This window comes from Mastigoproctus giganteus, chromosome 14, assembly GCF_048544385.1.
Source record: "Mastigoproctus giganteus isolate SK-2022 chromosome 14, ASM4854438v1, whole genome shotgun sequence".
NCBI classification, from domain to species: domain Eukaryota; kingdom Metazoa; phylum Arthropoda; class Arachnida; order Uropygi; family Thelyphonidae; genus Mastigoproctus; species Mastigoproctus giganteus.
In genome coordinates this window covers 85,369,131-85,395,561 of record NC_143588.1, presented here as the reverse complement: position 1 = coordinate 85,395,561, position 26,431 = coordinate 85,369,131, and the positions used below count along the sequence as shown (strand labels likewise).

At 38.1% G+C, this 26,431-nt stretch overlaps 1 protein-coding gene across 3 annotated transcripts in view; it reads left to right on the top strand.

Annotated features, from left to right (window-relative positions):
- LOC150075312 (trypsin-1-like) overlaps positions 1-26,431 on the top strand; it is a 54,160-nt gene that overhangs the window by 7,704 nt on the left and 20,025 nt on the right. Inside the window, exons 1-4 of one of the 3 annotated variants that reach the window (XM_090388709.1) lie at positions 18,982-19,080; positions 20,488-20,652; positions 23,746-23,918; positions 24,363-24,533. In XM_090388709.1, coding sequence (XP_090244835.1) covers positions 23,747-23,918; positions 24,363-24,533 — 343 coding nt within the window. In that variant the 5' untranslated portion in view covers positions 18,982-19,080; positions 20,488-20,652; position 23,746. Of the gene's footprint in view, positions 1-18,981; positions 19,081-19,550; positions 19,651-20,487; positions 20,653-23,745; positions 23,919-24,362; positions 24,534-26,431 lie in introns of those variants that run through there. The other 2 variants (XM_090388708.1, XM_090388706.1) reach the window with 2 other exon arrangements.

Below are 26,431 nucleotides of genomic sequence, written 5' to 3'. Positions count from 1 at the left end.
ACACCGGCATTAGTGAGAAGTTAGAAGACAGAGAGCCATCTACCATCACCCTCAGTGAGCGATCAGAGAGAGAGAGAAAACTGGATAACCAATTACAAAAAACAGTTGGCAAACCAAAAGATGGAAGCTTGTTTAGAAGACCTTTATGCCAAACACGATCGAAAGCCTTTGAGATGTCAAGAGCAACTATTTGTGTTTCACGAACCTTTCCATTGAATTAGTCCATAAATGGGTAACATAAGCCAGAATATCACCAGTGGATCGACACTGACGGAATCCATACTGGCGATCATTGATCAGACGGAAGGTTTCTAGGTAGTTTAAGAGTTGGCGGTTAATTGATTTCTCCATTACTTTAGAAAGAGTAGAAGTAATTGCAGTGGGATGATAATTGGATGGGAGGGATTTGTCACCCTTTTTAGGAACTGGCTGGATATGAGCAAATTTCCAAGCAGAAGGAAAAACCCCTTTGGAATAAGAAAGTGAAAAAAGGCGGCAAAGAATAGGAGTAAGTTCAGGAGTACAAGTTTTGAGAACAAGTGGAGAAATACCTCGGGACCTGGAGCATTCTTAGCATCAAGATTCATCAAAATCCTTCTAACATCCTTTTGACGGAAGACCACCTCCCACCATTAATAGCCTGTTCAAACTCTAGTTTAGACTGATTGACAACTGTTTTACAATTGTTGCGAGCTTCGGTGTAGGCAGAAAATGAAACTGAAGGATTAGAAACAAGCCAATTACAATATGCAACGTTCTTCTCTTGAACAGCCTTATCACATTTATTGGAAAACTAAGGTTTAGATAAAAGACGAGATTTTAAAGTGGAGTGTGGGATAAAGGATTCCATTCCTGCAAGAATAATTTCACTGACACGATCTGAGCAAATGTTGACATCAGAAGTTTTGAAACAGTAATCCGACCAAGGAAAAGAAAAAAAGAAATCTCGCAGGTCATCCCATTTTGCATTCTTGTAATGCCAAACAACACAAGGTTTGGAATAGTCATGAGATAAAAATTGGAGAAGAGACAATCACCAAGTTGTGATCTGAAGTGCCTAAAGGACCTCTCACTTCGACCGTGTACTTAGAAGGGTTGTTTGTGAGAAAAAGATCAAGTGTGTTGGCTGTATGATTAGGATTGTCTGTTATTCTTGTGGGTAAATGAACAATCTGTGCAAGGTCATTAGTAATTGCAAAAGCCTCAGCATCTCGACCAGCTGGGTCGGTGTGACTAGAAAACGGAAGCCAGCTGGAGTTGTGAACATTAAAATCACCAAGGAAAATTACCTCACTGTTAAGAAAGTTGGACTGGAGAAAGTTAAGTTGCAAAGAGAGGAAGTCAAAAGGCTCCAAGTGATTAGTGGATTTGGGAGAACGGTAGAGACAACTGATGAATTTGACACAATGAGGAAGAGAGATTTTAAGCCAGAGAAGATCGAAGAGAGGATATTCCAAATTGCCAAATCTCTGACAGGGAATATCAGAACGGACATATGCACAAGTACCACCTTTGAGGGGAAAGGAATTATACAACGAATAATTTGGGCATCTGAGAAATAGCAGTAGGTGAATCAACCGATAACTGAGATTCTGTCAGAAAAAGTACATGGTGTTTGGCAGACTGCAAGTGGAAATGGACTTCGTTGAGATTAGAATTAAGACCACAGATAAGACCACAGATAAAAAAACTACACAGAGAGCTATTTAATTGACGATAACTACTTTGACTTATCTGTTATTTGAGCGGTTTGGGAAGTTTAGATCTTTTCGCAGATAAGTTTGCTCTAGTAGTTTGACAATTCATAGTGTATTCAATAGTAACAATAGTAGGAAAAAGTGGGTGGGACACGTTGTATGAAGTAATGAAATTTTTGGATATGGCGTACACATGGTAAGAATATACCCAGATCCTTGACAATGCCCCCCCCCCCGCATACACACTACTCGGACTCCTTACAGTCACTAATCTGGCAGAGTAGAGGTAGCAAGATTATACACTAGTTGATCCGGAAGCCTCCTAGAAAGTTACCAATAGGTTCTGTCAGGTGTACTAACTAGCGGACGGCTGCGAACACCGTTTTAGAGCTGTACCCTCGAAATGTAAGGAATATTGTAGCTCGCCATGATGTTCGTCATAACCTCAAAAGTCATCAATCATACTGCATGATGGAATAGATGGGGAAGGGTTGACCGGAACTTAGCTCTAGAGACTAAACATGGGTTCCACCATTTCAAGCCTCCAATAAGCAAAGTGGTGGTATTGCACCCGTTGATGAGAGTCATCTACCACCTAGTACTGCCTGGTAACATAGAGGGGCGGCATTCCTCCATGTGGTGTGGGCGCCACACCTCGACCTCTGCTTACGTTGGTTCACACCTGGGTGGTCACGCACCATGTACTTGTGCATGGAGGTTATACCCAGGATTACTAACAGTCCCACCATCGTGAAGGTGCAAGAAGAGGATTTCGCTGTCACAGACCGTCTGGACTTCGCCGAAATTGGGTCCACTTGACTTGAGTGTCACTCGAATATCAGTTCCATCAGCGTTTTAGACTCCCAGGTAGCAAGTACAGCTTGCCTGGCATATCTGAGAGAATGTCTGTGACAACCTCAAGGAACTTGAGGAACTGTTCATTAACCATGATAAATTGCTGAACTGTTCATTTAGCCATGTCAAGTAAATGAACTGTTCATTTAGCCATGTCAAGTGAATGAACTATTCATTTAGCCATGATAAATTGCTAAATAGCCAGACTGGAACAATTATTAAGAATGTTTATAAATACCCGCGTCGAGAGAATAAAGTTGCTTTATTAAACTATACAAGTAAGTAACAGAAATATCATATTCACTTATTAGAAGAATAGTTCAGCACATTTTCACGAAGTCCGAACACCACATAAAAAACTACACAGAGAGCTATTTAATTGACGATAACTACTTTGACTTATGCGGCTGTAACCAAAATATTTTGAGAAAACAAATATCCAACTGTGGCAGAAATAAGGACGGAAGCATTAATTTTAAAGGAAGTAGAACATCGTTTTGTGGGATCATGAAAGAAAAACTTCGTATGAAATATAGCAAGACCAAGAAAATTTTATAGGACGATCGGATGTCATTGTAAGAGATAAAACAGGTACATTTTTTAGAGAAAGGGTCGAAAAATATCTCTTTTAAAGGTCTTATCTCGTTAAATGTAGATGGCGAAGACGAATTTATGCGAAGTGCAAAGTCGTTATTCCGATAAGTACTAATTTTGACAACTATCATGATGAAATGATTGGAAACATTTAAAATTTGGTTCCAGTCACAATTGTTACCAAACATTCCAAATAATTTTGTTACTTTTGTTAATTTTATGCATTAATTTTGTTAATGCATCATATCACAGCATGCTACAAGAAATAAATCGGTCAACTACTGAGTGCCGGGCACTCAGGATGAAGGATCCGTAGTCACGAATGGTCGTTAGTGTAGTACCTCAAATAGAGGGCTTTATGGTAACTGAAAAAAAAGTTTCTAGTACCCCAGATTGGCCTAAAACTGAGGAACTAACGAAAACGTTGTCTATTTGAGTCTTTCCAGTTGTAATGAATGAAAAGGGTGGGTGAAGCGACTCCGACTTCTTCCCGGAGAAACGATTAAAGTATTGGGAGAGAAGCGACTGGCAGGTGAGGGCCGTGCAAGACTACGTGCAGGCTCCTCCCCACCACCGACGCCTCAACACTGACTCTCTGAGTACCTCCTTGCCGGGACAACTCCAGCTTTGAAAATTGTTAAAAAATACTTCTCGTCGTAAAATTTATAAATGACCTTTATAGAATTATTAACTATTTAGCAACCTTTTTGTCACCAAAAGGAGAGTTACTTAGTACAAAGAAGCGCGCTATCGAAGTGCAATAAAAAAATGGTGTTTTAATTTTAACACAAAAAAGTAAATGATAGATTTCAATCGGAATAGTTTTCCCTTGATGCGCCGCCATTATTAATTTAAAAAATATTTTAAAATTATATTTTAAACCTACTCATTGGGCTCTTTACAACGGTGTATTATAAGCTATAGGTTGTTGAAAACATTTTTTGTCCCTCCCCACATTTTATCCATTTCTCAGACAAATTTTTGTCAACAACGATCTATATGGCGTTATGTTGGCCCACATGATGTACAAACCCATGCAAAAGTCAATAGGTTGAGTGGTTCCAGAGATACAATGCTGGGACAGACAGACAGACAACTGAATGACATTATAAGGGTCTTTCGTTAGACTAGGGACCCTAAAAACTGTCAAAGACACATTGCCTTCCCCCCAAAAAACCCAGCAATATTAGATTGGCTCAAATGTCATGGACTTTTTTTATTCTTAACAGAATGAGAGCATTAAAAATTGATTAATTCGATTAAATAGTTATTCCACACAAATAACAAAATAAAATACAAAAAACATATTATACATTTATGAAAATATAGCTCAATCATACAGTTCAATGTGACAGTTATTTTAAAAACTATTTATTTATTTATAGTCTAATAATAAGCTTTACAAAAAATATTGCAAATAATAATTTAAGTTTCTGATTGGTTGGATGAATTTTTCTCAATTACGCAAGCGCCATTTTCCTTGGGTTCAATATACTATAGTATGTCGATGACCTTTCTATTTAAAGTACATTTTCTCCCTTTGAGTAAAACAGCTCACAAAAGATTTCAAAAAATCCAGTATAAAATAATCTATTTTTACTATTTACAGCAACGAACAAGTACTTTCCCTAATGATGTAAAATCATCTAATAGAGATACTGTATCGGGAATTCGACATTTTGTCGCCTGAGGTGAGATATGAATATGGAAATTTCATACATAACTGCATATTAAACGTTCCATGTCACCTCTACTTCACCTACTGGCCAAGCTGTATGCTGTACCAGTGCAAGACACAGTTAAACATTTAACGGCGTCTTGCACTGGTATGCATTTAAGTCATAACACAGCCGGTGTTAGGACTTAAACCATCATAAACCACTTTAATTTAAATTTTTTTCGCGGACCCCACGCTTTTCAACTGCTTTTATTTGGCGAAAAAAAAAAGTAAAAGTAAACACTGTTTCTAAAATAAAGGATTTAATAATTTATTTCGTGTAAATTTAATTTTACAAACTGTTTTCATGGTTTTTTTAACATACTGTTAATATCCAGTTATACAAATGAATAACCATTAAATACACAGGACACAAAAAATAGCTTGTCATGATGCATTTAAATTTTTTAGGTTGATATTAAATATTTATCATACAAAAATTTACAAAATAAATTTTATTAAAGAAATGCTTTAAATAAAGAAATCTGGGTGATACTTTGGATGAACATTGTGTCCGCTGTTTAATCATTCTGAAATCAGTCTAACAAATGAAGAATGAACAATGCGGATTCAGATAGCCTGGTGTCCTGGAGCACACCTGGAACTACACGAAATAGTATTATATTATTCAGAAATTAATTGGCACAATTAAAAGCGAGTACTTGACGCGAGCCCTCGGTAGTACAGTGATTATAATCACTGGCCTCCCACATCAAGTAGCCCTCGGTTCGAATCCCGCCAGGCCTTCGCGGTAGCAAGTAGTGTGGGGGACATACATATACATACATTATACCAAGTGGTATAATCAGGGTCCCCACATTGAGTGAAAAAGACCTCAGTTAGAATCCCGTGAAGAATGTTTATGGGGCCTTTTTTCACAACGTGGCTGTATCAGTTGGTCTATGGCGATGATGGTATGGTTTTTGTTCCTGGAAACTCGGGTTTTCGGGTTCAGCAAAAGAGCAAATCACCCACAGAGCACACGAAATTAACAGACATAATATATAGACCCACGTCGCCGATGGGCATTAAAAAAAAAAAAAAAAACCTCTAACGACAACAATAACAATTTAAGAGCTTTTGTCACAATGTGGCTACCTTAATCGGTCTCGAGCGAGACTTTCGTTATTTTTTTATCCTGGTAACTCGAGATTTTCGAACAGCAAACCTACCGAACAAATGCACAATTGCGAACACAATACAGGATGATTCCAAATTATTGTCGGGGTTTCCGTGGCCTATAATTGTCAAACCATAAACAACAAAATGAAACTGCTTACGGAACAAAGTGTAACTCAAAATGTTTTATTACCTATAGAATCAATACTGCAGAATGCTAAACAACAAACATGCGCGCCTTTCGTGGCACGTAAGATGTCCAAGCGATATTCAATTTCCCTCCAAGTGTTCTCCAGAATTTGCAGTGTAACTGTTTCGATCACAGCAACAATTCTAAGCTTCAGGAGTCTTGTACACAATGTCCTTCACGTATCCATACAGGAAGGAATCAAGCAGCGTAAGATCGGGTGAGCGCGTTGGCTACTGAATCGGTCCACCACGCCCAACCCAGTACCCAGGAAAATGCATGTCAAGAAATTCTCGGACAATAAGAGCCCAATGTGGCGGTGCACCATCTTGCTGGAACACCACATTTGGCTGATGACTTTCCAACTGGGACAACAGATACAGCTGTAGCATGTACAGATAAGTCACCGCTGTCACTGTTTTTACAGCAAGAAAAAGGGTCCCAAAACTTCCGAACATGACAAAGTACATCAGACATTGATCTTTGGACTATCTCTTTCGAATTCACGAATGGCGTGAGGGCTTTATGATCCCCATATTCTGCAGTTATGACGATTTACTCTCCCTAATACGTAAAACGTTGCTTCATCACTAAATCTCCATCTCCGAAGGTAATTTTCATCAGCTTCGACGTTTGACAAAATGTCTTGAGCAAATTGGAATCGGAAGAGTTTATCATTCGGCTTTAAAGCCTGCACAATCTGCAGTTTTTAGGCATGGAGGTGAAGGCGGTTATGAACAACCCTCCAAACAGTCGTTTGTGGTATACTTAACTGCAAAGAAGCTCGTCTAGTTGACATTTGTGGGCTTCGAGAAAACGCTTCGTGGATTCGATCAACATCTTCCTGCGAAGTGCTCGGTCTTCCTGCTCCTTTTCGGTGCAGAACACTATCAGTGTCTTGAAATTGCTTTAACCAACGTCGGATAGCATTGTCTGAAGGTGGATCTTTTCCATACTGTGTTCTGTAATGACGTTGCGTTGTGATAACGGACTTTGTTTCGAAAAACCAAAGTACGCACATTGCCTTCTCTTGAACAGTCGCCATTTTGAAGTAATGTCGTCAATATCTCCCAGACATCAATGCGGCGGCCCAGACATCAATGCGTGCAGCGTTGCCAAATAAAACTTTTTGAGTTACACTTTCATATTCAGTAAGCAGTTTTATTTTGTTGTTTCCGTTTTGAAAATTATAGGCGACGGAAACGCCGACAATAATTTAGAATCACCCTGTATAATGACGCACACAGCCATAGCTCACAGCTTTGGCACTTAATACCTAACTTCGGATGCCGCTGAAATAATAATTTAAATTTTATTTATTTATTATTTTTCTTTTTTTCTGTATATTTACTTCGAATAGATCTCGACCTAAATATACCAGTCCACTGAGCAATAACTACAGTAAATAAATACAGTAAATGCGCCTTAATACAACGCCAAGGACGGATGTATCGAGGCGCAGTCACGCAGTTGTTATAAGGCCTCAAAAGGTTTTACTTATTACAGTAATTGCGTTGGTCCAGGACCTTCTGAAACTTTGAGGCCCTATAACAAATGCGCCTCAATACATCCAGCCTTGGCGTTGCCCTTATAATTTATTATAAACATGGTTCTTCTGCCGCAGTATGCTTTAAGAACACAGAAAAGAGAGTTCTGGTTCTTGAATTCATGTTCCGTAAGGCATTTATTTGTCTTCACGAAAAATTCTGAAAGGACGGAAAGGTGCCCGAACCTAGAATCGGTAGATGAAAAATTCTTTATAAGACAATCGAGAAAATATCTTATAGCTCAAGGAACTGCAACATCAAGTTTAAGCATTTTTCAGTGTCATGGATGTTTCTGAACAGCTGATTGTTGCACAAAGGATAATTTAAAATTCAGGAGTGTTAAGGTTATCCCTAAAGGATCAAAGTTGCTCAACCAATTGCTTAGACAAAAATTCTGATTAGCCCTCTAATGAGCTGCGGAGAGGCAAACTTCACATCTTCACAGCGCTGTTAACATCTGCAACTGTCTTTTGGATAAAGCACAAAAAAAACAGTTGTGGTTTTTTTTTTTCCCCGTGCTTACGTTGAAACTCTTCTACATAATGAAATAGTTGCTGAAGGAATAGCTTTACGTCACGATATTTGATTGTCACATATTTCTTCATGGAAGATGGGAAGCTGAAATCTGTTGGAGTAACTGCAGAAAACAATAAACTAGGATTTTGCCAGGCATCATTTAAACTGAATTAGGCGAGCAAAGCGTTTCCAGCAGATTGAGTACCACCAATTTAACGAAGTGTAACCACTCTTCTTAAATAGATGACAAATAGATTACTGCATCTGGCAGTAATCTACACTGTGCTGTCACTTTATTAGGTACACTTAGCTAGTAGCGTGTTGAGCCTCCTTTAGCCTTCAAAACAGCCTGAATTCGTCTAGGCATGGATTGAACAAGATGCTAAAAACGTTGTGCAGGAATAGAGTACCATGCAGACATGGGTGTGTCACGCAGTTCCTTAAGATTCGATGGAGGTATAGGCCTGCAGCGAATAGCCCTTTCCAGCTTATCCCAAAGATGTTCAATAGGATTGAGATCCACAGACTGAACGGGCCACTGCAGCAAAGAAAAGTTATTGTCATGTTCCTGGAACCATTCCATAGTGATTTGGGCTTTGTGCACCGGCGCATTATCCTTCTGTAAGTAACCATCTGACTGAGGATAAACTGTCAACATGAACGGATGCACTTGGCCAGCAACGATGTTTAGGTACGATGTGGCATTCAGACGTGAATCTATGGGTATCAATGGACCCAACGTGTGCCAAGAAAACATTTCCACACCATAACACTGCCCCACCATCTTGCACAGTAGTTTTCAGACATGACAGGTCCATGGATTCATGTTGTTTTCGCCAAATTCTGAGCCTTCCATCAACATGATGCACCAGGAACTTCGACTCGTCAGACAAAGCAAGTGTTTTCCAATCCTCGATAGTCCAGTGCTGGTGTTGCTGTGCTCACAGGAGGCATGCTCTCTTGTTCTTCGTTGATAACAAAGATACTTGATGTGGACGTTGGCTGTTGTAGCCCATTCGCGACAAAGTGTGACTAGTGGTCCGTTGCGATATTTTGTTCGGCGCACCCAGGTTGTATTCTGACGTGATGTGTGACATTGTGACCCGTCTGTTTGTTTGCACAATTCTAGCCATCCTCCTCTGACCTCTCTCATCAACAAGCGATTTTCTTCCGTTGAGAAGATGTTTTCTGTTCGTTGCACCATTCTCGATACACCCTTGAAACTGTGGTGCGTGAAAATTTCAGGAGAACTGCCGTTTCAGAGATGCATTGTCCAGCACGTCTTACACCTACTACCATGCCAGGCTCGAAGTCCGTTAGATCACTCCTTTTCCCCCATTCTTGCTACGGTTTGTACACTTAACCGATACTAGAAAGGTTTTTCTGCTGCATTTATAAACACAACTGTTGTCATATGACTTGCAACGTTGTGGGACAAACCATTTGTGTGCACAGCAGGGGTGTACCTAATAAAATGGCAGGACAGTGTATTTGTCAGTTTAGGCACCTTAGCAACTTAGGCCATACTGCGTCGTATATAACATGTTTGTAAACTGCGTGTATTCTGTTCGATTTGCCTGAAAAATCTGAGTTTCCAGTAGGAAAACCATGCTACCTTCGCTTGAGACCGACTAACCTAGCCATGTTGTGAAAAATACCCCAAAAAATTCTTCACGTCATTGACGTGATTCGAACTCAGTTCTTTTCCATTTGGTGCGGGGAGGAGCCTGATTATACCAACTTTGCTACTCAAGGGCAATAATCTGACTGGCTGGATTTAGTGAATGGCGCCTCTTTGAATCTCTGATATAAATCCTTGAGACAAGGGGCTTTGAAAAACCGTGTTTCCAAAATTCGACCTTCGAATTTGTTTGAAATGAGACATAGAACCAGAAGCAATGTTTCAATATTGAATCAGAACGTAATAATTATGCATAATTTTGTTCTCAACCATCTTCAATAGTTGGAAATGAAGGTGGCCATATCCAATCAACACTTGAATGAGGCTACGAATACTTTGCCTTAAACACATTTCCCAATATATTTTATTCCGTCGAGGTAATAAGATTAAAAAACAAAAACATCATGGGAAGTTGTTTTATTCTCACCCTGTAATTAGATAAAAAAATCTACATTATACAGAAATCTTAACATCTGCTCACATCAGTATCGCATCAAGTTTAAAAAATCAGTTAAGAATAATTTTGTGGATCTGAACAAGTGAAATTCGGGATACAGCCTTTTTAAATTTTTATATGCTCTTCTTTTCTTCGAAACAGCTTGATTCGTCCCTTGTATTATTACGTAAGGAAATAACTTCAGTTTATTTTGTTGTCAAATTCTGTTTAACTGTATTGCATTAAATATTGGTCACGGTCAGCTTCTTTTGCTAGCCATATAACTGCTGCAGGCAAAGCGTTAATATGGTCGGTGCATGAGCTGAATCCATGATTTGAGACAATCGCTTCAGGTGCCAGATATGTTTGTGCCTTACTGCGTGAACTAGGTTCTAGAAGGCCAAATATTGGTTGCACTAGGAATGGAATGAGGGACTGTTTATTTTCTTAACATATCCGAAGTGGCTGTATAACAATTTCTAACCCTTTCGGCAATACAAAAAAAAAATTTGAGGATTCACCTGTTGTCGCCAGTTTATCCGTGTACCCCGGTACTCAAAAGTTAAAGAACAAACGCAACGTTAAAGTTAAATAACAAAAAATAGCTAACTGTGTAAACACAACTAGCTATGTTTTTGTTCCTTAACTTTAAATACAAAATGTAAAAATACAAAAACATGGCTGCCATGATGCAGATGAATCACTGTCAAAGATGGAACAAAGGGAAGAGGTGGTCCTCAGTAGGAGATATGGCCACCCCCTAATGTCGATGCAGGCTTTGCACCGCCTGTCCATACTTAGAACAATGTTGTTGATAAGTTCTTGCGGTAACATCATCCATTCCTCTGTCAGCGCCATCTTCAGCTGGTGAACATTTTCTGGTGGGTGTGGACGTGGCGCAAGGTGTCCCCCCAGAGCGCCTCATATGTGTTTGATGGGATTTAGATCGACAGAACGGGCAGGCCAATCCATACGAACAATGTCCTCACTTTCTAAAAGCATATCAACAGCTGCAGTGCGATGGGATGTGGCGTTATCATACATAAACACGAGCTCAGGGCAATGGCACCTCAGAACAGATGCATATGGGGAAGGATTACCTCAGTACAGTAGCGTGCACTGGTTTTCCAGTATCTGGAGTTGTGTACGTCCATCCAAGATAACGCCTCCCCAGACGAGAACACCTCGACCGCCACAACGAAAGAACCACTGAGAATAAATTAGAATCAGAAGGGAAAATGATAGGATAATAGTCTTTTTGGAAACAAAGAAGATATGAATATAGAAAATTTTTCACTTTTTCTAGCAGATGCAAAAAAAAAAAGAAAAAAAGTTCACTTAGCATAATTTCATGTAGCCTTTATAACGGCAATTTTAATTATTTAGAAATACGGATAAACAATTCAGGAATAACTCAGGAAGAAGTAGAACAAACATTAAAAGTTGAGAGGGTCAAATAATATTGTTTGGAATTACGCCAATATTAATAAAGAAGCAAAAGTTAAAAAATATAAAACTATAGTAAGACCTGTAATAACGTGTGCAACTGAGATAAGGAAGTAGGTACAACAGCAAATAATAAAACAAAGAAATGAAACTATGGAAATGAAAACAAGAGATAAAAGAGAAGAAATTTGAAAACAACGTAGAATACAACCAATTAACAAGTATATAATAGGAAAAAAAAGATGCAGAAAACATAGAGAGGATATAAAATAACAGGTGGATAAAAATATTAAAGAACTGTAGATCCATAAGCAAGCGAAGCGTACCTCATTTGTACAGACTGACATAGGGCATTTTCGTGTGTGTGTGTGCAGTATGTAGAATGATGTATATGTATTTTGGGAAATTGGGAGGCATAACATTTTATTTTGTATATATATATATTTATTTATGATGAAAAGTAGATAATTAATCTTTAGTGAAGGTGCGGGGTATTGAATAGATCTAATATGAGGCGGCACTCCCCGAACCTCCATATGTGGGGGCACTTATTTTGAATACGCACCAAGAAACTAGAACTGGGTCAAAGTTCTTTAACTTATAAGGGTCAGTATACTGTGCTTTAATAAAAGGTTTTCGAATCGGTCGATGATACTCGTCTGGGAATTTCCCACGAGAAGTTCCCTGAGTGTACAAACATAGCATTTATTTTATATACAAGATGTACCAAAAGTTACCGACAGTTTTATGACTATACTCTCAAAGGAGAGACAGGATTTGAGGCTAATCTTCTCCAAAAGACTTTTAAGTTTTCAATAGTTTAAACCAGGTAGATCAAAGAAAAGATAATGATTTATGAACAAGGTTTCTTATGTTCTCAATTCGCTAATATTTTATCTTGAACAGCCAAGATGAAAGCTCACATGGAGATGAAGTGGATAACTGCTCAATCCCAGCAATTTTTCAAAATGACTACAGCCATCTCAAGTATGGTGATCATCAGAAAGAATGGCTTGCACATTCTAACTTTTCGTCATCCAAAAATTAAGTGTTTTGAGGACACGGTTACTAATTTCCCTACAGGCGAAGACCATACTTAACTTCAACAGAAGATAATGCTACTTGTGCTAAGTAAATCGAATAACCCAAAACTTCAGTAAGAAGAATCTTAAAATGTAAAGATGAATCTAGCCGGGTGGGTAAAATACCTGCCTGGCAACACAAAGGTCGCGGGTTCGAATCCCGCCTCGGGCTTGGATCAAAGTACTTTTTTTTTTATTTTATTTATTAACACACAACTGTATATACATTCTCAAGATATATTAATCAATTTATATACAATATTTATATACATACTCTTATATACTGTATACTGTACCGTAGTCTTTCTGTACATTGATTGTGTGTGTCCTGATATGAAGGGTGGCTCCTAGACATAAGCCCATCTCCACCTTTTACTCCTGTGAAAGCTCAGAACGTCTGCAAAACAGGCCTGAAAAAAGAGCGTCATGTCAGGCCATTTCGCCACCAGGGGTTAACCAACACCTGGATCAAAGTACTGCAAAAACCTTGGGAGGTGCATTATGGCCACATGGAGATGAAGTGGATAACTGCTCAATCCCATCAATTTTTCAAAATGACCACCGCCATCTCAAGTATGGTGATCATCAGAAAGAATGGCTTGCACATTCTAACTTTTCATCATCCTTAAAACATGCTATCCATCAAAAATTAAGTGTTTTGAGGACACGGTTACTAATTTCCCTACAAGCGAAGACCATATTTAACTTCAACAGAAGATAATGCTACTTGTGTTAAGTAAATCGAATAACCCAAAACTTCAGTAAGAAGAATCTTAAAATGTAAAGATGAATCTTGCCGACCGGGCTAGTCGGGTGGGTAAAGTACCTGCCTGGCAACACAAAGGTCGCGGGTTCGAATCCCGCCTCGGGCTTGGATCAAAGTACCACAAAAACCTTGGGAGGTGCATTATGGCCACAGATGCCGATGCGCCAACAACTACCAAAAAAAAAAAAAAAAAAAAGAGATAAATCTTAGTTAGAAGAATCGAACTCCTAACCTAAAACCTCGGTAAAAATATTCTTAAAAGACTATAAGGTTTATATTTCAAAACTGCATCAAACATTTAATGAGGATTATCCACATAAGAGAGTTGAATTTGTAGAAAAGTTTACCAATAAAATCTTATAGTCTGATGACAATATTTTCAAGATTAATGGAAGTTGTTAACCGATAGTTATGTTTACTGGGCCACTGAGAACCCTAATATCCAAATTTAAAACTAATTAAACTCTTTAAGGTGTTGTTATTATGGTACAAATTTTCTCTGAGGCTATCGGTGTTTATTATTATTATATATATATTTTTTTTTATTCAAAGGGAATGTTATTTGAGACAGCTGTTTATCAATGTTACGAGATTATGGTTACCCCAAAATTGAAAAGACTTTTTTTCTTTTTCCATACAGGATGATACTCCTGCACATTATTCCCTCGATACTGGGAAATTTCTAAAGGAAAAATTACCAAACAAGTGGACCAGGCGTTATGGCCTTATTGAAGGGTTACTAAGGTTACCAGATTAAATTCCCACAGATTTTTTTTTTTTTTGATGGGCTATTTAAAAGACCATGTTTAATTCCACGAAACCTAGAAGAGTAGGGAATTAAAAAACTTGTCAAATTTGATCACGTGTCATATTAGTAAGCTTTCAAAAATGTGCCAAAAAGAAAGGAAAAAAAAAACAAACATATTTTCTGTACGATTATAAAACGTTTTCGGGTTACATAATAAACGTTTAGTTTAGTTTCTATATGATGTTTCTATACTTTTTCCCGAGAACAAAATAAAAGTGTACTCTGACTTTTGACCCACCTATATAACTTCATAATACTTTATAGAAGATAGCAAGCTAAAAAAATTTGTTAATAGAAACAATATAATAATTAAAAATTTCTTATTTTACTTGTGTATTGTTTAGATTTAATATCCCTAATGTATATAAAAAATCATTTATTACCATCAAAAAAAAGTAGGGGTAATACCTCGGTACACAAAAGCTACAGGGGTTAATATTGAATAAAAAGATAATAATAACATATAAAATAGGTAAGTGATGCTTTTAAAAAGGAACAAAATATAATAAAAAATAAAAAGCTCATTGAAATTGGACATAACAGGTCTGCTAAAGTTAGAAGTTTTTATCAGAGTCTAAAATAGTTTTTCTGTGCACTTCGCCGTGAAGCTAGACATCAGGGTCGAATCATGGCATGCATGTAACATTTAAAATGAGTAAATATACAATATATAAAGGATTACTGATTATTATACTTTACTTAAGCATGGTACTTTTTAAGCATCATGCCTGCATAAAGTTTTCATTACATTACAAATAATTACGTGTCTGCAATTCTGCCCAGACACGATAGGAGGGAGTATATGATGAGAGCCTTGTCGATCAATTCGGCCCTGGAAAGATTGTGCAAGGCTCAAGGGGTAGAATTTTTTTCAGCCTGGTCTGTACTTGTTAACAGGAGAGATTGCTTCTACAGGGATGGGATACACTTAAATAGAAAGGGTGCAAGAATATTTGCTGATGCTATCGAGGCAGTGTTAGGTGGGTCGGAAAACTGCTAGCTTGGGGGGAGACAAAGACCAATAGATTGACAGTAGCCACTGGCAGAGGTGAAAGAGATTCTTGCACTGCTTCTATTAGAATGAGCAGAAGCCTGAAAAACAAGATGCATGGTATTTCAGAGACTGCTGGGAGCCATTGCGGTACAAGTAAACACATGGGTTGTGTTAGGGTAGCTAAGAATAGAAACAGGTGCAGGTATACTTGCGTGTACACCAATGCTAGGAGTTTAGTAAATAAATTTCATGAATTTGAGGTATTGCTCAAAACATCAAAGGCAGATATTGTTGGGATATCAGAGACGTGGTGTCACACAGATATAAGGGATGCAGAACTGGAATTTGGGGAGTACAACGTCTACAGAAAGGATAGACAGGATAGGAAGGGGGGAGGGGTTATGCTATTAGTTAAGAAACACATAAAAACCAAGGAAGTGAAGCCAGTCGACATCGCTGGACAGTGCAGTGTTGAGTCAGTTTGGTGTGACATAAGCATTGGGAGATCAAAATTGAGAGTAGGAGTGTGCTATAGGCCTAATGACTCTGATGAGTATAATAAGGAACTGTACAGGGAAATAGAGTGGGCCAGTAAATCAGACAGTCTTATAATGGGAGATTTTAATTTCCCAGATATTGACTGGAATTTGGGGGCTGGTCACTCACACACTAGCAGGGCTTTTGTGGATTTATTGGATGATTGTTTTCTACATCAGCATGTTCGGGAGGCAACTAGAGGGAGTAATACTCTTGATTTGATTATCAGCAGTGATTCTTCATGCATTAAGAATCTGCAGATAAATGAACCACTAGGTGGCAGTGATCACAGTGTGCTGAAGTGGGATTTACTCAAAGAGGTAACTACCATTAGGAGTAAAGGGAAGGGTTATTGCTTCCGTAAAGGCGACTACGATGGACTGAGACAGTATTTAAATTCTATACAGTGGGACCAACTGATGATGTTACCAACAGCAAATTCAAAATGGGAAGCATTCAAAGAACTTATCTTGGAAGCTACTAGGCTTTACATACCAACTAAGAAATATTGTTCAAGGTTTAAGCCAAAATGGATGTCAGATGAACTAATGAGGCATATGGCAGAAAAGAAAAATGCATGGGATACTTACAAATTAACACATGATACAGAAGCCTATGATAGATACAAGTTGATATGCAACCAAGTTACAAAGGAGGTTAGGCAGGCGAAGGCAGATTACGAGAAATCCTTGGCAAGGGATGCAAAGAAAAACAGCAAAGAGGTCTTTACTTATGTTAACTCTAGAAGGAAGGGGATGAATCAGATTGGTCCACTTGATATTGATGGGTCAACTGTTGATGATCCTGCTCAGGTAGCTAACAAACTAAATGAATATTTTGCATCGACATTCACACATGAGGAGTTATTCAGCGAGGGGAATGCCAGAGGTGTATTCAACTCTAGCAGTAAGCTACAGAATCTTGAAATAACTGGAAGTAAAGTGGAGGAGAAACTGTTGAAGATAAACACAAGAAAGGCACCCGGGGTGGATGGGATCTATCCAGTTATATTAAAGGAGGCAGCAAAGGAAGTAAGCAAACCCTTAGCCATAATTATGAGAGCTTCCTTGGACTCAGGGGAGGTACCCATAGACTGGAAATGTGCAAATGTGACCCAAATTCACAAAGGAGGATCAAAGGCTGACACAAGTAATTATAGACCTGTGAGCTTAACTTCTGTTCCAGGAAAATTAATGGAGGCACTGGTTAAAGAAGCACTGCAGGATCATTTAGACAAGACTTCAGTTATAGCTCGGACACAGCATGGTTTTGTTAAGGGGAAGTCTTGCCTGACCAATTTGATTGGATACTATGCTGCAGTCACAAAAGAACTGGATGCAGGGAATAGCTTTGATATATACTTGGATCTTAGAAAGGCTTTTGATACTGTTGCACATGGAAGACTGCTACACAAATTGGAGCAGTGTGACATTGGAGGCAAATTGCTGCTATGGATAAAGGGGTGGTTGAGGGGGAGAAGACAGAGAGTGGTAATCAATGGACACTGCTCATCGTGGACTAATGTTATTAGTGGAGTCCCTCAGGGCTCGGTGTTGGGTCCATTATTGTTTTCTGTATTTATAAATGATATTGATGATGGTATATCAAGCTTAATGTCCAAGTTTGCAGACGATACAAAGGTTGGCAGGGTTGTCAAGGACACTACTGACACTATGCTGCTGCAACAGGATCTGGAAAGGTTGAGCAGATGGGTTGAGAGGTGGCAAATGAAGTTTTACATTGACAAATGTAAAGTACTACACATGGGAAACAGCAACCCCAGAGCAACGTATCAACTCTGTGGTACTACACTGACAGTGGTAGAGAATGAAAGGGACTTGGGGGTGGTTGTGCAGGCAGATATGAAGTTCTCTGAGCAGTGCAGACGGGCTGCAAGAGTAGCTCATGGAGTATTGTCAATGATATACAGGAATTTTTCCAGCAGGGATAAGGAGGTGATTATTCCCTTGTATAAGGCAATGGTCAGGCCACACCTGGAGTACTGTATACAGGTCTGGAGGCCTCATTTCAAGAAGGATGTAGAGCTGCTGGAACGAGTACAGAGATTGGGGGTGGTTGTGCAGGCAGATATGAAGTTCTCTGAGCAGTGCAGACGGGCTGCAAGAGTAGCTCATGGAGTATTGTCAATGATATACAGGAATTTTTCCAGCAGGGATAAGGAGGTGATTATTCCCTTGTATAAGGCAATGGTCAGGCCACACCTGGAGTACTGTATACAGGTCTGGAGGCCTCATTTCAAGAAGGATGTAGAGCTGCTGGAACGAGTACAGAGAAGGGGCAACAAGATTAGTGAATGGAACAAAGGGGTGTTCTTACGAAGAAAGGCTTAAGTTTTGCAAATTACAGTGTCTGGAGACTAGGCACCAGCGAGGTGATCTGATAGAGGTGTATAAAGCCTTGAATGGTTTAAGGATGCTCAATGCTGATGGGATTCTTCCTCTAGCTCAGAAAAATCACCTGAGAGGGCATAAATTCAAATTGAGGAAAGACAGATGTAGTATAGACGTGCGGAAATTTGCCTTTAGCCAGCGGGTGGAACAGACTTCCATCCCTTGTAGTGGAGGTTGATAGCCTAAATAAGTTTAAGGCTCAGCTGGACAGGTATTTTGAACGAACAGAGGGGTGAAGTGGAAGTGGGTTTTTTTTTTTTTTTTTTTTTTTTGGCTGATGCTGCATAAGCTTGCTTTCTTGCATCAAACGCCTCTACTAATGCTAATGCTAATGCTAATAAAAATTTTACAATTGACCTAGTGTAAGTTTTTGCCTACATTTCTTTTGACAATATACTTTTGTCTTTTATTCCTTTGACCCCCCCGGATGTTAATCGTACCTGATTCGGTCGGCTCACACACTGAACTGCATCAACACCCCGATATATAAACCCGCTGGCCTTACTTTTCAGCAAATCAGTCTTGTGACCTCATCTGTTATCTTCGGAGGAGTAACCAAAGAAATAATTGCCATGTCCCCCGTTTCCAGATCAGTGCACACAAGCTATTATAGGTCTAAGATTAATGAAACTGTATATACTTTAAAAAATTAATAGAACATTCAGAATTTTGTTAAAAGTTTTCCAGGTTTGTATAAATTTTTTTTAACACAAGATCGATATTAAAATCAATTGGTATGTTAATAACGAACTCCCAACCTCTTTGTACAATTGAAATGGTGTTTATGTCAGAAAGCTGCCGAAGTCTTTTTACGGAAAGTAGGTGACTGTACCGCAAACAACTTGACCTAGCTGTGTGAAGGAAAAACCAGGTCATTACCTCCAGATGGATGGGCGCGTAGGAAATAAACAGTAAACGCTAAATTGGTCAGGTAACATAGAAAAGCAGAGCCTCTTGTGGCTGTAGAACACACCACGGTAACTTTCCCATCAGGTAAAGCCGTATGATTATTTCCACCAATAGCAGCAAATGTAAGTAAATCCGATTCTCTCAATGTTCAGCGTATAAGTGTTCGAATTGGAATCGTTGTACTAAATATAGGTAGGCTGCGAATATGTTTAAAATAAATTAAACTAGGAATGGTGTACTGTTTTGTTTTATAATGTTCCCACAGAAACAGAAAGATACTAGCAACCTTTCTCTAGTAATATCAACGCCTATTATTTTATTGCTCTGACAATTAACCACCATAACAAGGTGAGTGAATGTTATTCAATGAAGTATTGATGCATTCTTGATTGACAAAGCGAATACTTCTGTGTCTTTCACTCTAAGAAACCAGGTCATCATCCTAGTTGAGTTTAGTAAAAACTTGACTGTCTTAGATTCGTCTGTCTTTCTCTTTCGAAATAAACTTAACAAGATCGAACAAGCAGACCTTATCGTATTGTCGGTTGCTAAATAGAACGATCCATCAGTGTGTGTCATCTTCACGTACATGAGTACAATAACAAACCCGTGTAAACCACTGTTCATATTGAGAAGTGCTTTGTTACAACCACTTCTATTCCTTATACTGTACTGAACTTAATGTAATAAGTTGTCAAGCGAATCTATTTTTGTGCTAAATTTATTGGCAAAGCTACGTTCCATAGATTTGGAACGATAGTAATTTTGATAGTGTTCAGGTTATGCTCCTCAAAAGACTACAAATAGGCTTAACGGTTGTCTTTTGTTTTGTTTAACAAAGATGGCAAGCCAACAAAGCAAACAGGAAATCTGTGTAAAGCTGACTACAGGGTTCCTTCCAAACGCATGATACTACCCTAGTTTGCCATCGAGATCATTGTCGAAGAATTAACGACAGGAAACAATATCTTTCATCTCAGGCTATATCGGAACAAACAAAGTAAATGATGTCCAAAGGAAACCTTTTGCACATCATGTTCAAATATTTCACGCTGATTTAATGCTATATGGTTCATTATTAGATGTTCGGTGACTATGTAAATAACGTAATATCGATTTCTAGAAATACTGAAATCGTCTCGAACGTTCGTTTCATGTGAAGTTAATAAATGAATTTATTTTCAGGTTGGGCTCGCGGTGAATAACATCTCACGATGTTGGACCTACTAACCCACATAAGTTCCGCCAGTTCTAATGCTAGATAAACTTTCAGAGCTTATGAATGTGGCAAAAGCAATAGCAATGACGAGATTGCCTAGTAGATGACCACAAGGATCTGGTACATGCAAGGTAATTGTTTATGTTTGTCTCAATTAGAAATGCAAGTTACATTAAACTGAATTATTAAAGATTACTGTATTTTCCATTTATAAGATGCACCCGTTTGTAAGCATAAAACCGAGTTTTGATTTGAAAGGAGGGGGTGCGGTCTGAAAAACTTTAGAACAGGGGAAGGACTGTAATGGAAATTTCTTACCAGTTAGAAAAACGTGGGGGAATTGTCCCGACCCCTTGTCTTCTCACGCAGTCGGCGCTTACGCATTTTATAAGAGGCACCCCTATTTTCAGCTTAAAAAAAAAAAAACTGCTGCGTGTACTTCTTAAAAAAACAGAGTTCAATTTATATATTTTTACTAAATTTCACATTCATGCTTTAATTAATACATATTTCGAAAACTAACGTAGGGGTTTGCCATGTGTCAGTTTACTGAAAAGAGAAGCAATTTACTGAAGAGTAAATTATCAAAAGAATTTGAATAATTTATTTAAATTTTATAAATAACGTCATGTAAATGTAATATTAATAAAGTAATATGGGCATACCTTAAATCTAGACATTGAGCCATTCTTCACTTGAACATATCTTATTTTAAATTATGAAAGTATAGGAACTCCTATATAGAAAAAAGGACGTTGGAACTCCTTTATGACATTGAGTGAAACGTTTTTGTTTACTCTGTGGAGATATTTGCACTCGACTTTTAACTGCAACTGCCCTCTACCTTCACAGCTAGAATCCCATGCAGGTCCATTGCATTAAACCGTAATCGGAACCGCACCCGACTATTCATACCGCAACCCTCTCTCTCCAAGACATTTTAAGAAAATTTCTCTTAATTTTCTTAAATGTATCTTGACTAAATCCAGAGGTAGAAACTCTACACCCTAAAATGTCACCTGCTATTTTAATCCAGACGAAAATATATAAATAACTTGCAAATCGCTTAATCGAAATATATACAATGGTAAAGTATTTAAGGGCACAGGCCTCATGCTACGAGGTAGAATGACTATGAAGTATAACTTCTGAGGTGAAGTTACACTTCATAACTGGGTTGTCACTATTGCAACACCAGGGTACCTGCCAACCTACCGAAGAAAAGCCAACAAGCTTTGAAACGGTGCCATCTGGGTGGTGGTATCCGCCGAGAATAAATAACAATAGTCTTCTCCACTGGTGAAGTGTTATTTATTCGAGGTAGTACAATACCATGGCAACTCGTTGTGGAGGCATTCACAATATGAGATATAACCAAAACGATGCCAATGCAATTAATTCATTTAATTAATTAATTCAACTACTTTGGTAGATAGCTATGTTAAAATGATGCATTTGCACTAGCCTACATGATACAATGGTAACTCAACAACAGCTTTGGAACTTAGGGGAGAAGGGGGATAATGCCGTCTCCCGCGTATCCACCCAAATTTCTTCGTTTTAAAACTCTAAATACTCATTTTTACACACACACATACAGCTGATAATTTAACAAACAGTGTTACTTAAAAAAAACTAATGAAACAGAGTACTTTGAATTAATATACCAAAACTTGATATTATTGTATTAAATTATTTACATTCAAAAGCTGAAACCCGCATTCGAACCGCAAAATTAACCGAACACCGACACAATGCAGAAACTCTCCTTTCAACCCTCACACATACTCAGTGATGCTCAAAAAAAAAAAAAAATTGCAACAGAATTCACGGAATTTCTGTGAAATTTGGCAATATATCGTATGTTCTGTAATAGCAATTACCCTATTGCATCGTCCATCCGAAGCAAGCTCTCTTAGATGTCACGTGCCATACATGATTGCGTCACCCTAGCAGCAGTACAAATACTGTACAGTGAATATGCCACGAGCCCAGTATTCTGTTTTATTGCAAGACTAAGTTTTCACAATTAACACCAGGTAGGAAAAATGTTGCTGAATGTCCTTCTGCGTTCAATTAAGAGAGATATCCAGCAACGTTCTACGCAAGAAAAGCTAAAAGGATTCACTGTAATTAGTCAACAGTGGCACGTTTATTATGAAAATTATCAGAACTTGGCAGTCTAAACAGAAAGAAAGAAAGTGGAAGTCCACGAATATCTTCTGCAGCGCAGGACAGATTTCTGGTCCGTCTGCGTGTCCGAAACAGAAGATCCTCATCGACAGATCTCAAAGCAGCATGGAAGGAGATACAGGAGTAAAGGCAGGTACTGCTACAGTACGCAGACACCTTTTCTCATAGGGATCAGTATCAAGATGCCCAAGAAAAAAGCCACTTTTGATGCAAAAAATGAAAGCCCAGCAGCTAAAGTGAGCAAAAGGTCGGAGGATCAGTGGAAATGTGTTATTTTCTCTAATGAAGCAAAATTCAACTTGCATGGTTCGGACAGCCAGCAGACTGTTAGGCAAAGAAGAAATTCATCCTGACTTAAGACTCCACAGTGAAACATTCTGCACCTCAGATGATATGGAGCTGTATTTCACATAGAGGAGTAGGTCGTCTTGAATTGTGAAAGGTACAGTGGATGCTGAGATGTACAAGGACATTCTTGCTTCCCACAATTAAAGATCACTATGGGGATGCTGCCAATTGCATTTTTCAGGACGACTCTGCTCCACGTCATAGCCAAAACCGTAAATACCACTTCATAAAATTAGCAAAAGTTGTAAATTTATGAAACGTCGCACTCTTGCTGAAATAAATGTAATTTATTTCTATCGTTACTGTTCACAGTTGCGAAAATGATTGAAGGATTAATCATTTCGGACAATAATATGAGCTGGGAACAGTTCAGATTTCAATCAAACTGAAAATTGTTGGCTGTTTCAGTAATGCAAAAGAAACCAAAAGCACTAAAAAAAAGCTACAGGAGACATCAATCCGTGTTTGGTACCATGAGATTTCCCAGGAATACATGCAGAAACTATCCAGTCGATGCCACGACGATGTGCAGTAGCCATCAAAGCAAGAGTGTAAAATAATAAATAAATAAATAAATAGTTTATTAGTGTGCATTTTGTATGTGATAATTAAGCCATTTTTCAAATAGTTTAATTATCACATACAGTGTCTGTAACTTGTTTCAATAATTTGTATTCTTTCAGGATGCTGAAGGTGGCTTTCTTGCTACTAGTCATATATGTATACTCAGCTGTCACTTATCAGTCCATCTATCACACTCAACAACAACATCAACTGTACCAGGATAGGACTTCCATGAAGTTTTTGGACAGTAATTTCATTTCCAATCTCATGAACGTCGCTCAATATTTCAGAGGTATGCATTTTCTTTGAATTTACTATTTCAGTGATACTTTCTACTCACACAATTAACAAGGTAGAATTTACCATTGTGTAACTATTTATGATACACTAGTTTCTTCCACAAGCAAATAAATTAATTTTCTCCACATTAGGAATTGTTCAATGCACGAGTTTTATTCTCTATAACTACATCTTATGTTCATGATTATATTTTAAGTTTATATTAAACAGTACTGTTTCCAGTCTTAAATTATCCTATTAGATATTGGATTACTGCAGTGATCCAATATCTAATAGGATATTGGATCACTAATAACGTTACGTTTTTATAGCATCCAGTGTCGCCTTTTTTTTTTTTTTTTAATCATAAAAAGATCAGCTAGATCTCTTGTTATCCCTTTTATGCATTCTACTGAACTTTTATTTATTATTATTATTTTTTCTCCCCACTGTCTAGCTCTCCCGACCAGCTGTTCATATGAAGGAAATTCTTATCAATGTGGACTCGCCTTAGGCTGTCTTTTTCAAGGTAAACGACCCGTTGACCTCTGTGATGGCGGCATGCTATGGACCTGTTGCGTTCCGAGAACCGTTGCGCCATCTCCCGTTGCTGTGGTGAACAGTCCAGGTAAGTGGCACATAGGGAGGAGGTCAAGGGGCTAGTATTACTGGTTAAATTTACCCTATACACCATACGTCATTCTATAGTAAAATAGAGCCTATATGGTTGCTGAGAAAAGTATTTCTTCTTATTACACCTTTTATTAAACATGGTATCGAAGTCCAAATAATTGTGATTTTGTAGGTTTAGAGTTGAACGAAAAAAAGCAAAGATTTCAATTTTGGATTGGTAACACGTGTACATTATAATGAGAAACCACACTTTTGTTTAAAAGTTTAATTCTTATTTACATTTCACATCAACAGGTGGCACTGGCTACTGCATTTTTTGTACTGCTCCCAGCAGCTTTAGGGTTAAATTGTATAAATTTGCACCAAGGCAACTAAGGCCTTGAGATATCAATAAATTTTGTGTATTCTATAGTTAGCTGGATTTTTTTCGGAAGCAAAACCACAGTTTTTCGGGGAATTCACTGTGCAACTCTCGTACGCGATAACAGTAATTAAAAAAAAAAAAAAAACCAGAGTTCCTCCTCCCTCTCCGACAGAATTATTGCCAGCTTCAGGTTTTTTTTTAATTACGACGCAAAAAAAAAAAAAAAAAAAAGTTGCAGTAGCTACACTGTTATCTCTGATGTAAAGGAATAATGATGTTGGCATCATTATACTTTAGCCCTTTTCAATCGGAGCTTGGGTATGTTACACCTGCTTCATCTACCCTGAAAGTCACGATTCAGTAATGCCAACTAGTCACCGCGGTCCCGATTCTCCTCCAAGGAAAGGATTTACAGATATTAAACCAACTGCAGAGGTCCTTAAAGAGAAGGTAAGGTGACGCAGTAATTCCAAGTGCTGTTCTCCGAGTTGAGCAGTGCAAAAATTCCAATGTCGGTCACCTCAATTATTGTCATCCGCAAATGACTTTTAATCTAATCTTTAGTTGTTCCGGAAACATCTCTAAGAGTGACGTTGCCTGGTGCTTTGCATGTTTTGTATTATATGCAAATAAAATTATTGCACTGCTTTTGGATTACCCTATACATTGATATTCATGAAATTTATAAGGATATACTAATTTTCCTCCCCACTCTTTGTAGGTATATTTTTGCTCTTTCTTATGAAAGTACTACCGTATATACGTATATTTTTGGGAGGAGAGGGCGGAGAATACAAACACTGCTTAATGCCATGTACGACTAACATTTCCCTTAGTGGCAGTTGGAACGCCCCTAAAATAAACTGTCGCTCATCTTGCCGCTGTTCGTACCTAAAAACAGGTTTTGCAACTTACTGGAATCTTGTCAGAAGGCAGGCAGAATAAGTGTGTTGACTAAAGTCAGAAACTTTTTAGGTTTATTAAAATAATGATTCTACTTTATTTATGCAATTTTAAATAGTTCACCGAAGTATAAATGCAAAAGAATCTTTAAACCTCTTTTACATTTCTTCTATTTGCTAAGTAATATTGCATTCTTGTCGACGTTTCGAATCCGAAATGTGGTATCCGGTATGAAAATAAAGTTGGGTGGATAATAGATCTAAATCTGTTTGGAGGAAATCTACTATCTGCTCAAACTTTGCCTTGACAACGGATACTCGAAGTTGGATCCGAAACGTTGATTTGATAATGCAATATTATTTTTATTTATTTTTTTTTTGGTTAATTTTTATTTCGGAGACTCAACAATCATTTAAACTGCATAAAATAACATGGGTTAAGTGTCTAATTTTTAATAAAATTTGATTATTCATCTCACGTAATGCATTACACACAGTGCTCTACTCTCTTTAGGCTTAAGAAGGCAAGCCTGGATGTAATAAAAAAATATGCTTTTAAATTAGCATAATTTCATTTAATCTGGTGACTAACTAGATTCAGCCTATTAATAGTTGCGTTGATTTCTA